At 44.9% G+C, this 13,289-nt stretch overlaps 1 protein-coding gene and 1 long non-coding RNA gene across 2 annotated transcripts; both read left to right on the plus strand.

Moving 5' to 3' along the window:
• Window positions 1-872: 872 nt before the first annotated feature.
• Window positions 873-3,185, plus strand: LOC105357547. The gene is made up of 5 exons (XR_002872540.1): window positions 873-897; window positions 2,115-2,177; window positions 2,256-2,335; window positions 2,659-2,757; window positions 2,885-3,185. It is a non-coding gene; the product is annotated as an uncharacterized LOC105357547 (long non-coding RNA).
• An 8,801-nt stretch (window positions 3,186-11,986) lies between these two features.
• On the plus strand, window positions 11,987-12,913 carry LOC111946768 (olfactory receptor 6N2-like). Its single transcript, XM_023950999.1, has one exon. It carries the CDS (start codon window positions 11,987-11,989, stop codon window positions 12,911-12,913), a length of 927 nt encoding a protein of 308 aa, XP_023806767.1.
• Window positions 12,914-13,289: the final 376 nt, after the last annotated feature.

Consider the following 13,289-nt stretch of genomic DNA (forward strand, 5'->3'; position numbering starts at 1 on the left):
AATATATTTTACAACAGATACTGGATATTTTTTAATATACTTACACGTTTCGGTGGTTTTCCTTGCGCAACCGGCTGCCATTTTCGAATGATTCAGACGAATGATTATCTCGCGATAATCAGCCAACTTCCGTTTCTACTGAAATGCCTTCCGTTTCTGTCGAAAATTTCAGTAGTGTATGTGAGAGCATTTTGGATAGTGTATGTGAGAGCATTTTCACATGTGTATGTGAGAGGATTTTCACATGTGTATGTGAGAGGATTTTCACATGTGTATGTGAGAGGATTTTCACATGTGTATGTGAGAGCATTTTCAGTAGTGTATGTGAGAGCATTTTCAGTAGTGTGTGTAAGAGCATTTTCACATGTGTATGTGAGAGCATTTTCAGTAGTGTGTGTAAGAGCATTTTCACATGTGTATGTGAGAGCATTTTCAGTAGTGTGTGTAAGAGCATTTTCACATGTGTATGTGAGAGCATTTTCAGTAGTGTGTGTAAGAGCATTTTCACATGTGTATGTGAGAGCATTTTCGATAGTGTATGTGAGAGGATTTTCACATGTGTATGTGAGAGCATTTTCAGTAGTGTGTGTAAGAGCATTTTCACATGTGTATGTGAGAGCATTTTCACATGTGTATGTGAGAGCATTTTCACATGTGTATGTGAGAGATTTCACATGTGTATGTGAGAGATTTCACATGTGTATGTGAAAGATTTCACATGTGTATGTGAATGAATACATTTTCAGTTGTATGTATACAAGCATTTCACTAGTGTGTGTGAGAGATTTCATATGTGTTTGTGAATGCTAATTCTGAATTATGTCCTACACGGCACCTCATAAAAACCAAGAAGAAGCTACAAGAACAGCGGATACGAACCCCCCCCCCGAAGTCTCCGTATGTATCTTCCGTGTGTAAAAATATTTTGTGCTGAAAAACTTCGCTTTTGTATAAAACTTCAAGTAACCCAGAAACATGTCATCACCTAACGGACAAACGTCGAGCAGCGACTTTAACGCGGTAAACAGCAGAGGACGTGACCGAACAGATTAAATGAAGCGCGTGGAGGGGATGGGGGATTGGGGGGTGGAATCCGCGGCACACGTCTGTGCAGAACCGGGGCCTGTGATCCGTATGGATCATGGATCATCCGCGCAGCCTAGTAGCTTCTCCTGGGATTCGGTGTCAGACCGTAAAACCTCATCACCCGCGGGACGTCATCACCGCGGACCCACACTTTATTTATTTATTTGAAGATACAGGACTGCATATGGTGTGTGATTTGAACTATAAACATATTCATCTTTGCTAATTATTGTGTATTGTCGTGCAGTTATGGACAAATGTTGGACACCCTGGGCACTATGTCAATTAGGTTTCTTTTAGGTTCTACGTGTTGGGCGGCCGCGGCGTCACTCCTCCCGATTCCCCCGCTGGAGCGGCAGACGTCTCCCCCCACCGCCGTGGGGCCTGTGTGGCGCGGGCAGCACGGAGACACGGGGGTCCACCGGCAGCTGCGCCCGAACCGCACAGGGTCCGAACGTCGGCTCCCCTCTCGCTAAGGGCGCCGGAGGAGGGAAAGGAGAGGCGAGGAGCCTGCGGGGCGAGGGTGGAGCGCAGGCGCCCCGAAGTCTCTGCACTTCTGTCAAAAGTGGCAGGAAAATATACGTCTAAATGCGCTACGAGCTCCTCATGGGAGCGTGAATTCAGCGCGGCAGGAAACATCGTCACCCCGTTAATATCCTCACTGATAGCTGACACGGTTAATATGTTGGTGTTCCGGTCACGTAACATGAAGACGGGCGAATAAAGCAGCAGCAGCACGATTCACTAAAGCAGCCAAACAGACAAACACGTGTTCACTTTTTTTTTTGCACTTTAAAAAAGGTTGTTCATGTTTAGCCTATGTTGAACCTTTCCTGCGATGACTTTTCTCTTTCTGACCGTGGTCGGAAAACGTTGGCGGATCTTCCTTTGGGGTTATAAGCTACATGCGTTCTCGAGTTTGCCACTCGGCCGCTGGGGGGTTTTGTGTTGGGCAGGTGCCTGTATTCTAGAACATTGGCCATAACAACAATGTTACTGTAACCTAACAGACTTCTTCTTTCTTTCAGATTCCATCACAAACACAAGAACCTCGGAGAGCAGCTCCAGTGGAAGGTCCGGGCAGATGACAAGTATGTTTCCTTCTCACTATCGTTTTAGGAAACTTGACAAGAACTCCAGTCAGTTATAAAATATTGTCTTTTTTTTAGCTTCAGAACACCGCACAATGAGGAGATGACGGCAGCAGTGAAAGATGTGGAACCAAATTGGAGTTTCCACCAAGTTAGAAGTAAGCACATGAAGTTGGATTTACACAACTCGCCATAAGTTAGAGATAATGTGAGAGACTCAATGTCAATAATCAGTGTTACTTTCTTTTCAGAGATTTTTTGAATAGGATTGCAATTGTATTAGTGTGATAGACAGCTCATTTAGTGTTTCCATGTCTTAAGACCAAACACTAAGTTACAATAACGATATAGCATTGACAATGGATAATTAAGATAAGCCACTGTGACAGTCTGCATGGCACATTTTGAATATTCCACTTTGGAAACATGTTTGCAATATGTTGACCTCATCTTCTGTACATTTCATATTTCCATCGACTAGGAGCTTGCAATCGAGCTATTGACAGTCTCAAGTGCAAAGAGAGAGAATGGAGATAGAAGCAAGGAGGAGGTCAAAAGGAGGACCAGTCAGCATGATCAGGTGAGTTGTCCTATTTGTGACCTTGTTTCATTTACTCAGGTCGTGCATGGTCCAGTTGAACTGTGTATGTGTGTGTATGTTGTTTCCTCTAATTAAAATAATATTTTCCTTTCCTGTTGGTCCACAGCTCTTCAAAAAGAGGGTCAAAATTGCTGAGAAGATTCTCAATCAAGAGGATCTGTCATAAATAAAAAGAGCCAATGCAAACTATGTCAGCGACGAGGAAAGTGACGAGGACAAACCATCTTATTATCAAGCCTCGCCAAAGTGGCGCTCCACTAGGCTAACCATGGTGATGCTGAAATGCCATAAAGCCTGGGATGAAAACTGGAGGAGTGGAATTGAGCCAAAATTACGCACGAGACACTCAGCTGACTTTACTGAAGGAAACCCACCACCAGTCAAGAGCTGCTATCTGGCAGAAGAGAGAAAAAGGATGCATGTTTGTTTGTGGTTTTTGACTTATTTATTTATTTTGTAATAAAATATTTTTGAGTAATACCGGTTTTCTGTTACCTTTTATTTCTTATATATTTTGGAGATGACTGGTATCTTGAAATATCCTGACTTACATCACTAGAGTTTGTTCTTCAGATATGCCTGCTGGCCATATGTTCCAAATCCTAACTTCAGATATGACTGGTATACGGACATCAGATATCAACAGATATGACATGGATAGAATCTGGAAATATCCTGACCTTGGATATCACTAGTGACGCATCTCATATCTGGAGAGAATCTCATCTCCAGATTCTATCAGAATAAAAGTGTCCCATACTCGGAGTTGATATGCTCAGGACATGAACTTAGAGACAGTCATGTCCGGAGAGTATCCACCGTAGATATCACCAGATATGGGGTATTTCTGAGGATATCCAGACAAATATATGTCCTGATTCTGGGGTTTTTTGCACAGTGTAAATAAATAGGTAAACAAACAAACAAGTATGGCTTGGCTCTGCTGTGAGGAAACAGTATTTGGGAATCCTTTCATACCAGGAGCCAGCCCGGCCATGGGAGCATCGCCACAGCGCCCTCCCAGACTGGGACAACACTGGGGTCCACTTCACAGCCGTGAAGCTGCAAAGTTAGACCCCAGCTTCCCCAGCAAGGGCAAGAACTGCAGCAACAATCAGCAACCAAGCCGGCAAGCCCTGGAGGAAAAGATCCCCACAAGAAACACTGGGGCTAAAATCATGAGAAGATGCTAAAATTAAAGACATAGGATGTATATAAAAACATAAAATTGAGAATAAGATGCAAAAAATGAAATTAAATACATAAAATAGCCTATACTAAAACTAATAGAATAAATTAGCAGTTAAAATCAACTAAAAGCTAAATTAAACAGGTGGGTCTTAAGCCTCATCTTAAAAACATCTACAGTCTCTGCGGCCCTGAGGTTCTCCGGCAGGCTGTTCCACAGGCGAGGACCGTAATGGCAAAACGAAGCCTCACCGTAAGTTTTGGTCCTCCCCTTCGGAACAACTAAGAGGCCAGCACCGGAGGACGTCAGGGTCCGCGAGTGCTCATACTTTAAAATAATATCATTTAAATAAGAAGGCCCAAGACAATAAAAACATTTATAAACCATTAAAAGAATTTTAAAATCAATCCTGAAACGCAGAGGGAGCCAATGCAGCCATTTCAAAACCGGTGTAATGTTTTTCCCGCCCTCTGGTCCTCGTCAGAACTCGTGCCGCTGATTTCTGCAATAGCTGTAGGTTGGAAATAGACTTTTTGGGTAAACCAGAGAGAAATGCATTACAATAATCTAAACGACTGAAAATAAAAGCATGCATCAGCACCTCCGTGCTGGCAAGAGAGAGGAACAGGCGGACTCTGGCAATGTTTTTAAGATGATAAAATCCTGTCTTAACAACATTTTTAATGTGTGGGATAAAATTTAGCTCAGAGTCAAAAAGTACGCCCAGGTTTCTCACACATTGAGAAGGTTTAAAATTATGAAGATGTGGTAAAATCATCTCTCTCTTGTGTTCGGAACCGATGATTAGAACTTCAGTTTTGTCCTGGTTGAGCTGTAAGAAGTTTTCTGCCATCCATGACTTTATCTCTAAAATACAGTTTCAAATAGTGTTAACAGGTTCAAGGTCATCAGGAGACACATCGCTGTAAAGCTGTGTATCATCAGCATAGCTGTGAAAGTCAATGCCATGTCTCCTGATGACTTCCCCAATGCCATGGTCAGAACACGAGACGGACCCAGATGCTGGAACCCAGTACGAGGAGACAGGTAAGTGGATAAATGTAATTTAATGTCACTGAATATGGCGAAGGCTTGGAGGAGCGTGGCTAGGTCGAGACTAGAAGGCGTGGCTTTGAGCGTGGTGGAGAAGCCTGAGCGAGCTGTAGCTCTTGCTGACAGAGGTGCAGCTGCAGCGCTACTGGAGATCTTGAGAGTGGTGTGACTGAAGGTCTTGAAGAGGGGTGTTGCTGGAGTTCTTGTGAGTGGCGAGGCTGGAGGACCAGTGAAGCCAGAACCAGTGCGTGCTGTGGCCGAAGAGCGTCGGCGTCTGGGAGGTAGCTGCAGCTCAAGGTGGTGTAGGTTCCAGGTGACAATCGTGGCATGACAAAACCATCAGGGTTAACGAACTGGCGAAGACTCTTGGAGTTGGGTCTCCTTAAGAAGCAGATGAGTTGATTAGTCACAGCTGGAGTCAGGAGCAGAGCAGGGCTGGAAGGGGGAGGAGACTGGCAGGCACCATGACAGTACCCCCCCGTCAACGACCGCCTCCAGGCGGTCCCGGACGCCGATCCGGGTGGGCACGGAAGAAGGCAGTGATGAGGGAAGGGTCGAGGATGAGAGAACGGGAGACCCACGAGTGTTCCTCAGGCCCGTACCCTTCCCAGTCCACCAAATACTGGAAGCTACGGCCACGGCGGCGAACGTCCAAAATCTTGGAGACCGTGAAAGCCGGAGCGCCGTCAATGATACGGGGAGACGGAGGGGAGACGGAAGGCGGGCACAAGAGACTATCAACAAAGGGCTTAATTTGTGAGACGTGGAATGACGGGTGTACCTTAAGGGCTGCCGGCAACTTGAGGCGAACGCAGGCAGGGTTGATGATTTTGTCAATAATGTAGGGGCCAATAAAGCGGGGAGCCAACTTCCTGGAAGTGGACTGCAAAGGGATGTTCTTGGCAGACAGCCACACCTTTTGACCGACCTGATAAGCGGGTCCCACCACCCTGCGACGATTGGCTGATCTGCAGTTGCGTTCATTGGTTCGGAGCAGGGCTTCTCTGGTCTGGTTCCACACCCGCTGGCAACGCTGTAGATTGTGTTGGATAGACGGAACCGCCAGATCCAGTTCCTGAGAAGGAAACAATGGAGGAGAATATCCGAGCGAGGCTTCAAACGGTGAGACCCCTGTGGCAGAGGAGATATGGGAATTATGGGCGTATTCAATCCATACAAGAAACTTCGCCCAATCAGTTGGGTTTTGGGCAGCCAGACAGCGAAGGGATGCTTCCAGCTCCTGATTGGCCCGTTCCGCTTGCCCGTTGGTTTGGGGATGGTACCCGGAGGATAGACTGGTGGTGGCACCCAGAGCGGAACAGAAGGCCTTCCAAACTTGGGAAACAAACTGTGGACCCCTGTCGGAAACGATATCGCTAGGGATCCCATGAAGTCGAAAGACATGTTGGACTAAGATATCAGCAGTACTGGTGGCGGTAGGTAGTTGGGGAAGTGGAATGAACTGAGCAGCCTTGGAGAAACGGTCAACAACAGTGAGTATAACTGAATGACCTTGGGAAGGGGGTAACCCCGTAACAAAATCAATGGCGATGTGAGACCATGGTCTGTGCGGCGTAGGCAGGGGCCGCAACAGTCCTGAAGGTGGAGAGTTGGAAGATTTGTCTGGTCCTGACACTCACGCACATCCTTCTCCATATTCGGCCAGAAGAACCTCTTCCTGATGAAGGGTGCGGTAGATGCCTCCATGACAGGCTATACGGGAATTGTGGCCCCAAACTAGCACGTCTGACCTGAGAGAGGTGGGAACGTAAAGGATGCCGTTAGGACAGGGATCATGGTCGGGTTCCTCACCTTGGGCGTTAATGACCCGGTTCTCAATATCCCAGGTCAGACTTCCCACGATGCAAGTGGCAGGGATGATGGAAGCAGTATCATTTGGTCCGTCAGTGCTGAATTTCCTGGAAAGGGCGTCAGGTTTGATATTTCTACTGCCTGGCCTGTAAGTAATGGTGAAGTCGAAGCGATCAAAAAATAAACACCACCTGGCTTGGCGAGAATTCAGTCTTTTTGCGGATCTTAAATATTCCAGATTTTTATGGTCAGTCCAAACTATGAATGGTTGTTTTGCCCCCTCCAGCCAGTGCCGCCACTCCTCCAAAGCCAACTTGATGGCAAGCAACTCTCGGTTACCCACGTCATAATTTCGCTCTGCAGGAAAGAAAGCACACGGTTTGAGTTTGCCAGAGGATGCTTCACGTTGGGAGAGAACAGCGCCAACCCCAGTATCAGAGGCGTCAACCTCGACCACAAACTGTCTATTCGGGTCAGGTTGGATGAGAATAGGAGCCGAAATAAACAATGACTTGAGTTTGTCAAAAGCAGCCTGTGCCTCTGGGTTCCAAATAAAAGGTTTGGAGATGGAAGTTAACTGAGTGAGGGTTGAAGCAATACTGCTGTAGTTGCGTATGAACCGCCGATAAAAATTAGCGAACCCCAGAAACTGCTGCAGCTTTTTACGTGACTCCGGTGGTTCCCACTGAGTGACTGCTTCTATTTTAGCGGGATCAGGACGGATGCTGCCAGCCTCAAGAATATAGCCGAGGAACTAGACAGAGGAAGCATGGAACTGGCATTTCTCCGCTTTAACAAAAAATTGGTTCTCGAGCAGTCTGGAGAGAACGAAACGGACATGGTTTTCATGCTGCACAGGATCAGGTGAGAATATCAAGATGTCATCGAGATAGACGAAAACAAAACGATTAATGAAGTCCCGGAGGATATCATTAACAAGTCTCTGGAATACTGCAGGGGCGTTGGTAAGACCGAAAGGCATGACGAGGTATTCATAATGACCCAGAGGCGTATTGAATGCGGTCTTCCACTCGTCGCCTTCTTTAATGCGGACTAAATGATAGGCATTACGTAGGTCGAGTTTGGTAAATATGTGGGCCCCCTGCACTGAATCGAACACGGAGCTGATAAGTGGAAGAGAGTATTTGTCCTTAACTGTAATTTGATTAAGTTCCCGGTATCGATGCAGGGTCGTAGCGTTTTGTCCTTCTTAGAGACGAAAAAGAACCCAGCACCCACCGGGGACGAGGAGGGTCGAATGTGACCGGAGGATAGAGCTTCATGGATATACGACTCCATGGCTGCCTTTTCAGGACCAGACAGGTTAAATAAATGTCCTTTGGGTAGAGTAGCCCCAGGCAGGAGTTCAATGGCACAGTCATAAGGTCTGTGCGGAGGTAAAGAATTAGCCTTGAGTTTGCTGAAAACGGTTTTAAACTCATGATAGCACGGGGGTACTGACGAAAGATCAATAAGTTCAGTAGTTACGTTGACGTCGGAAGGTACAGTAGGCATAGCTGAACGAAGGCAATTAGCTAGACAAAAAGCACTCCAGGTAACCACTCGGTGAGAGGCCCAGTCCAAACGTGGGTTGTGCAGCTTAAGCCAAGAATAACCTGAAACCACTGGGTTTTGAGGAGCATGCGTGACATAGAATTGTATAAACTCGTGGTGATTGCCAGAGGAAACGAGCTGAATAGGTCTAGTGCGGTGAGTGATAACAGCGAGGTGCTGACCCCCCAACCCTGTGGTTTTAACTGGGTTTTCTAAAGGTTCCATGAGCAGCGACAGTGATTTCACTAAATCAGAATCAATAAGACTTTGTTCGGCCCCAGAATCAACTAAAGCATGGATTTCAGTGACAGCGGACTTGAAACATAGCTTGACAGGAACATAGAAAAAGTTCTTGGACGTGGGAAAAGCAGTCTGACCCGCCCGCGGCCTGTCGTCTAGCGGGGGATCCTGGAGTTTAAACGGAGCCTGCATTGAGAAACCTTATGATTCGGATCACCGCAGTAGAAACAAAGACCTTCGTCTCTACGCTTCTGACGTTCTTCAGCTGACAGTTTTGAGTGCCCAATCTGCATGGGTTCCTCGGAGCTGCTACGTGACATGGCCGGGGAAAAACCAACTGGATCACCCGGGGGTGCATGTGGTTTAGCTAATGGCGGCTTGCGGGGTTGTGAGTTACGTTCGTGTTGACGTTCTCTGAGGCGGGTATCAGAGCGTAGCGCAGCAGCCACAAGATCTTCAAAAGACTGAGCTTCGGGCTGAGTGCATAAATGATCCTTGATGGCGTCATTTAATGATTGATAGAAGATACCACGAAGTGCCGGATCAGACCAGCCTGCTTCTACCGCTAGAATACGAAAGTCAATCACGTGATCGCTGACAGATCGATTACGTTGGTTGAGCCTCAGTAATCGTCTGGTGGGTTCTTCCTGTTTTTTCGGCTGATCAAATACGAGTCGGAACTCACCAATGAAGCTTTCGAAGGACAGATGAGTGACGGGATTGGCGGCGAGGAAAGCTTGGGCCCACTGTAGCGCTTTACCTCTGAGTGAGTTGACTAATAAAGTTGCTGTGATCCGAGTGGTAGAAACGAGGCGCTTGTAGAAACAGGAGGTGACACTGCAGTAGGAAACCCCCGCATGCTTCGACGTCGCCATGGAACTGCTCTGGCTGGAGACGGAAGTTTTCCGGAAGTGAGGCGGAACTAGAGACAGGCGGATCGCTGGAAGGTGGAAGTGACGCTGGAACAGCAGAGACGGATTGTTGCCCGGTTAGTTCTAGCAAGGTTTGTGTCACAGCCGGCAAAATAAGTCTTGGTGCGCGGAGGCCATCTGTGTAAGCGCTTTGGCTTGATGCCCCAACATGACGCCCTGTTGTTTGACTGCCAGGCGGAGTCCTTCCGGGTCAGCTGGGTCCGGATGATGGCCAGTTCGTTCTGTCATGGTCAGAACACGAGACGGACCCAGATGCTGGAACCTAGTACGAGGAGACAGGTAAGTGGATAAATGTAATTTAATGTCACTGAATATGGCGAAGGCTTGGAGGAGCGTGGCTAGGTCGAGACTAGAAGGCGTGGCTTTGAGCGTGGTGGAGAAGCCTGAGCGAGCTGTAGCTCTTGCTGACAGAGGTGCAGCTGCAGCGCTACTGGAGATCTTGAGAGTGGTGTGACTGAAGGTCTTGAGAAGGGGTGTTGCTGGAGTTCTTGTGAGTGGCGAGGCTGGAGGACCAGTGAAGCCAGAACCAGTGCGTGCTGTGGCCGAAAAGCGTCGGCGTCTGGGTGGTGTAGGTTCCAGGTGACAATCGTGGCATGACAAAACCATCAGGGTTAACGAACTGGCGAAGACTCTTGGAGTTGGGTCTCCTTAAGAAGCAGGTGAGTTGATGAGTTGATTAGTCACAGCTGGAGTCAGGAGCAGAGCAGGGCTGGAAGGGGGAGGAGACTGGCAGGCACCATGACACCCAAAAGGCAAACTATATAAATTAAAAAGTATTGGCCCTAAAATCGACCCTTGGGGAACCCCACAAGTTATTTCATGGATTCCTGAAGATCACGTATACATACTTACATAAAAGTGTCGGCATGTAAGGTAAGAGTAAAACCTGCGTGTGTACAACAGCTTAAATGGACAGTGCAAATTAAACATGTTGGTTACACGAGTGTCACTTTACATCTCAGAATGTTATATTTAGTGCAACAATTACATTTAACAGAACTTTTTACCTTTTACCGTCTGTTAATGTCTCTGTCAGGCACCAACCGTCTTGTATCCTTGGGGCAAATAAAAATGATTTTCTCAACCGTTCTCCCCACTTACCCAGAGTTCACCATTTCTTTAATGAAACTGGTCACTGAAAACGCAGGGAGCGCACTCTAGTGGCATAACTATGTACATAAGTTTTTCCTCCACCTGGCTACAAATATTTTTTGGATTGTCTGTTCTTTCTATTTTACTGTATAAAGGTGTCATACCTTCTTGACGATCAGTTTTGCAATAGGAGCCTCATCCAACTTCTGTTGCTCTGGCAAGAATTCTTGAAAATTAGGTTTAGTAATCCATGCGCAGGGATTGTCAGATTTTTTTTTTTTTTACCATTGGCACCAAGGGGGGCTCTGTAATTTCCTCTCTGTGGAAAGTGACAACTAAAATCTTTGAGGTTTTTGTATCTTTCCCCTGAACCCTAGTGCTGAACAACTTTTTTTTTAGGTCATTTGAGAGTTGTTTTGAGGTCCCCATGTTGCCACTCATTGGAGGACAATTAAAAAAATGAAGAACAACTAAAATACCTCTTGTCATGATTGGATGCACCTGGCTTTGAAGTTAAGGCTTAATAAGCTGATTAAATCAATTTTGGGTTCCAATTACTCAGTTAAATGATTACAGGCATTCAAAGTGACAAAATGCCAGGGGTGCCCAAATGTTTGCAAAGCCTATTGTTCACATTTTATTTTATTTTAAACAAAGAAACATTGTTAAGTGCTAATGTGTCAGGCTTATGCCAGACTTGTACACTGATTATGTATTTATCTTTTTGTACCTTTATTTAAGAATCCCAATTAGTCTCTACCAATGTAAATACTATTCTTCCTGAAAAAAACTTTTTCTTTTCTGTGAAATAATATTTTCCTAATTGTTCATATTTTATCATGGCATTGGTTCTTGTTGAATAAAAATAAATCCCTCTGGCATCAAAGCTGTTGACTTTATCTGATTAACAATCATAAAATTAAAAAAAAGGTAAACGTAAAAAGAGACAACTAAACTGACTTAACTTTGAGCCTTGGTTGCAGGAAAAATTCATTATGGATCAGAGTATCTCAGCGCCAGCAGGTTTGTTGATGGAAAACATTGATGCTACCATGGCAAATGTCAAACCCCAGAGGACTTTTTGCTTATAATTTGAAGCTATCTTTGTCACAATGTTCACAGCTCAGCAGGTCTGTCTGTCTGTCACGTTGGGGGTCAGTGATCCAGTTTAACAGAGGGAACTGAACTGTCCACTTCAAGTTTTACCTGAATACTTGCGGTAAAGAAATACTTGATCACACTCTTTGTCTATCTGGGAATATTTTTGTTACCCAATCAAACTCTGCTGCATAATCTGTGCTTTGCTAGATTGGTTTCTTTTTACAGCGTTCCAGCGATGGATAGTGAGCAAAATGCAACATTAATAACCCTAGGTGGTCACATTGAGTTGCGTAAATACAGATTTCTTTATTTCTTTATCTTGCTGGTTATTTATGTTTTAATACTCTGCAGTAATTCAACTATCATTTGCCTAATTTGGATTCACAAAAACTTACATGAACCTATGTACATATTTATAGCAGCTTTGTTAGGAAACTCCATTCTTTACAGCACAAGTCTGTACCCAAAACTTTTGGTTGACTTTTTATCAGAGGAACAGATCACCACTTATTCATTCTGTTTGCTTCAGTGTTTCTCTTATTACTTTTTAAATGGATCTGAATTCCTGCTGTTGACAGCCATGGCTTATGACAGGTATGTGTCCATTAATAAACCTCTGCAGTATGCAGCAATCATGGGGAAAAAAACAATGGCCCTTTTTTTGAGCTTTGCCTGGCTTGCACCTGCCTGTCAGATTGCAGTACCTGTGGCTTTAGGTTCAAAGACAAAACTCTGCAACTTTGTTTTAAAGGGAATCTTCTGCAACAACTCTATTTATAAACTCCACTGTGTGAGTTCTGCAGCGCTGTCTGTGTATGGCGTGATCTCCTTAATAAACCTCACAGTGATCCCAGTTTTATTCATACTCTTCACATACATCAGGATATTTATTTTAACATACAAAAGTTGTGGGAAGATCCGGAAAAAAGTTGCACAGACCTGCTTGCCTCATCTGATAATTTTGCTGAATTTTACTTTTATGTTTACTTACGATGTAACTATAGTCAAACTGGAAGCTGATTTGTCGAATTCTGTGCGTTTGACTCTGACCTTACAGGTTATTATATGCCACCCCCTCTTAAATCCAATTATATACGGATTAAAGATGAAAGAAATTTCGAAATACTTGAAGAGGCTCTTCTATCGTGAGAATGTGACTTAAATCACAAACCTTTCAAAAATGTGCAATTGTTATCCTGGGACAAAATATCCTATCTGGTTTTTCCTATTTTTCTGACTGAAACCGCTCCACATTGTACTTGTAATAACTATTTTTTTTATTTGCACCAGCTTTATAAACATGGAGTTGTGTTATATTTTCTGTTTCTATATTCTAATTTACCTTTAAGGATTTAGCACTGTTTTTTCTCTGTTTATGGAACAAGACCCACATAATTTCTTCTCTTGTAAAGTTGGCATTGTACCCAATATATGCACTGACTTGAGGAATGATCAAAAGGGAAAATATTGAAAGCCTCTTACTGGATTCTGATGCTATCAGACATGATATCTCACTTTAACCTTACTACTTGCTGATA

The sequence above is a fragment of the Oryzias latipes genome, chromosome 21, assembly GCF_002234675.1.
Source record: "Oryzias latipes chromosome 21, ASM223467v1".
In the NCBI taxonomy this organism is placed as follows: Eukaryota; Metazoa; Chordata; class Actinopteri; order Beloniformes; family Adrianichthyidae; genus Oryzias; species Oryzias latipes.

What these genes read in the sequence shown, in the direction of transcription:
- LOC111946768 (XM_023950999.1), top strand. Translation starts at nt 11,987, where the DNA reads ATGGATAGTGAGCAAAATGCAACATTAATAACCCTAGGTGGTCACATT.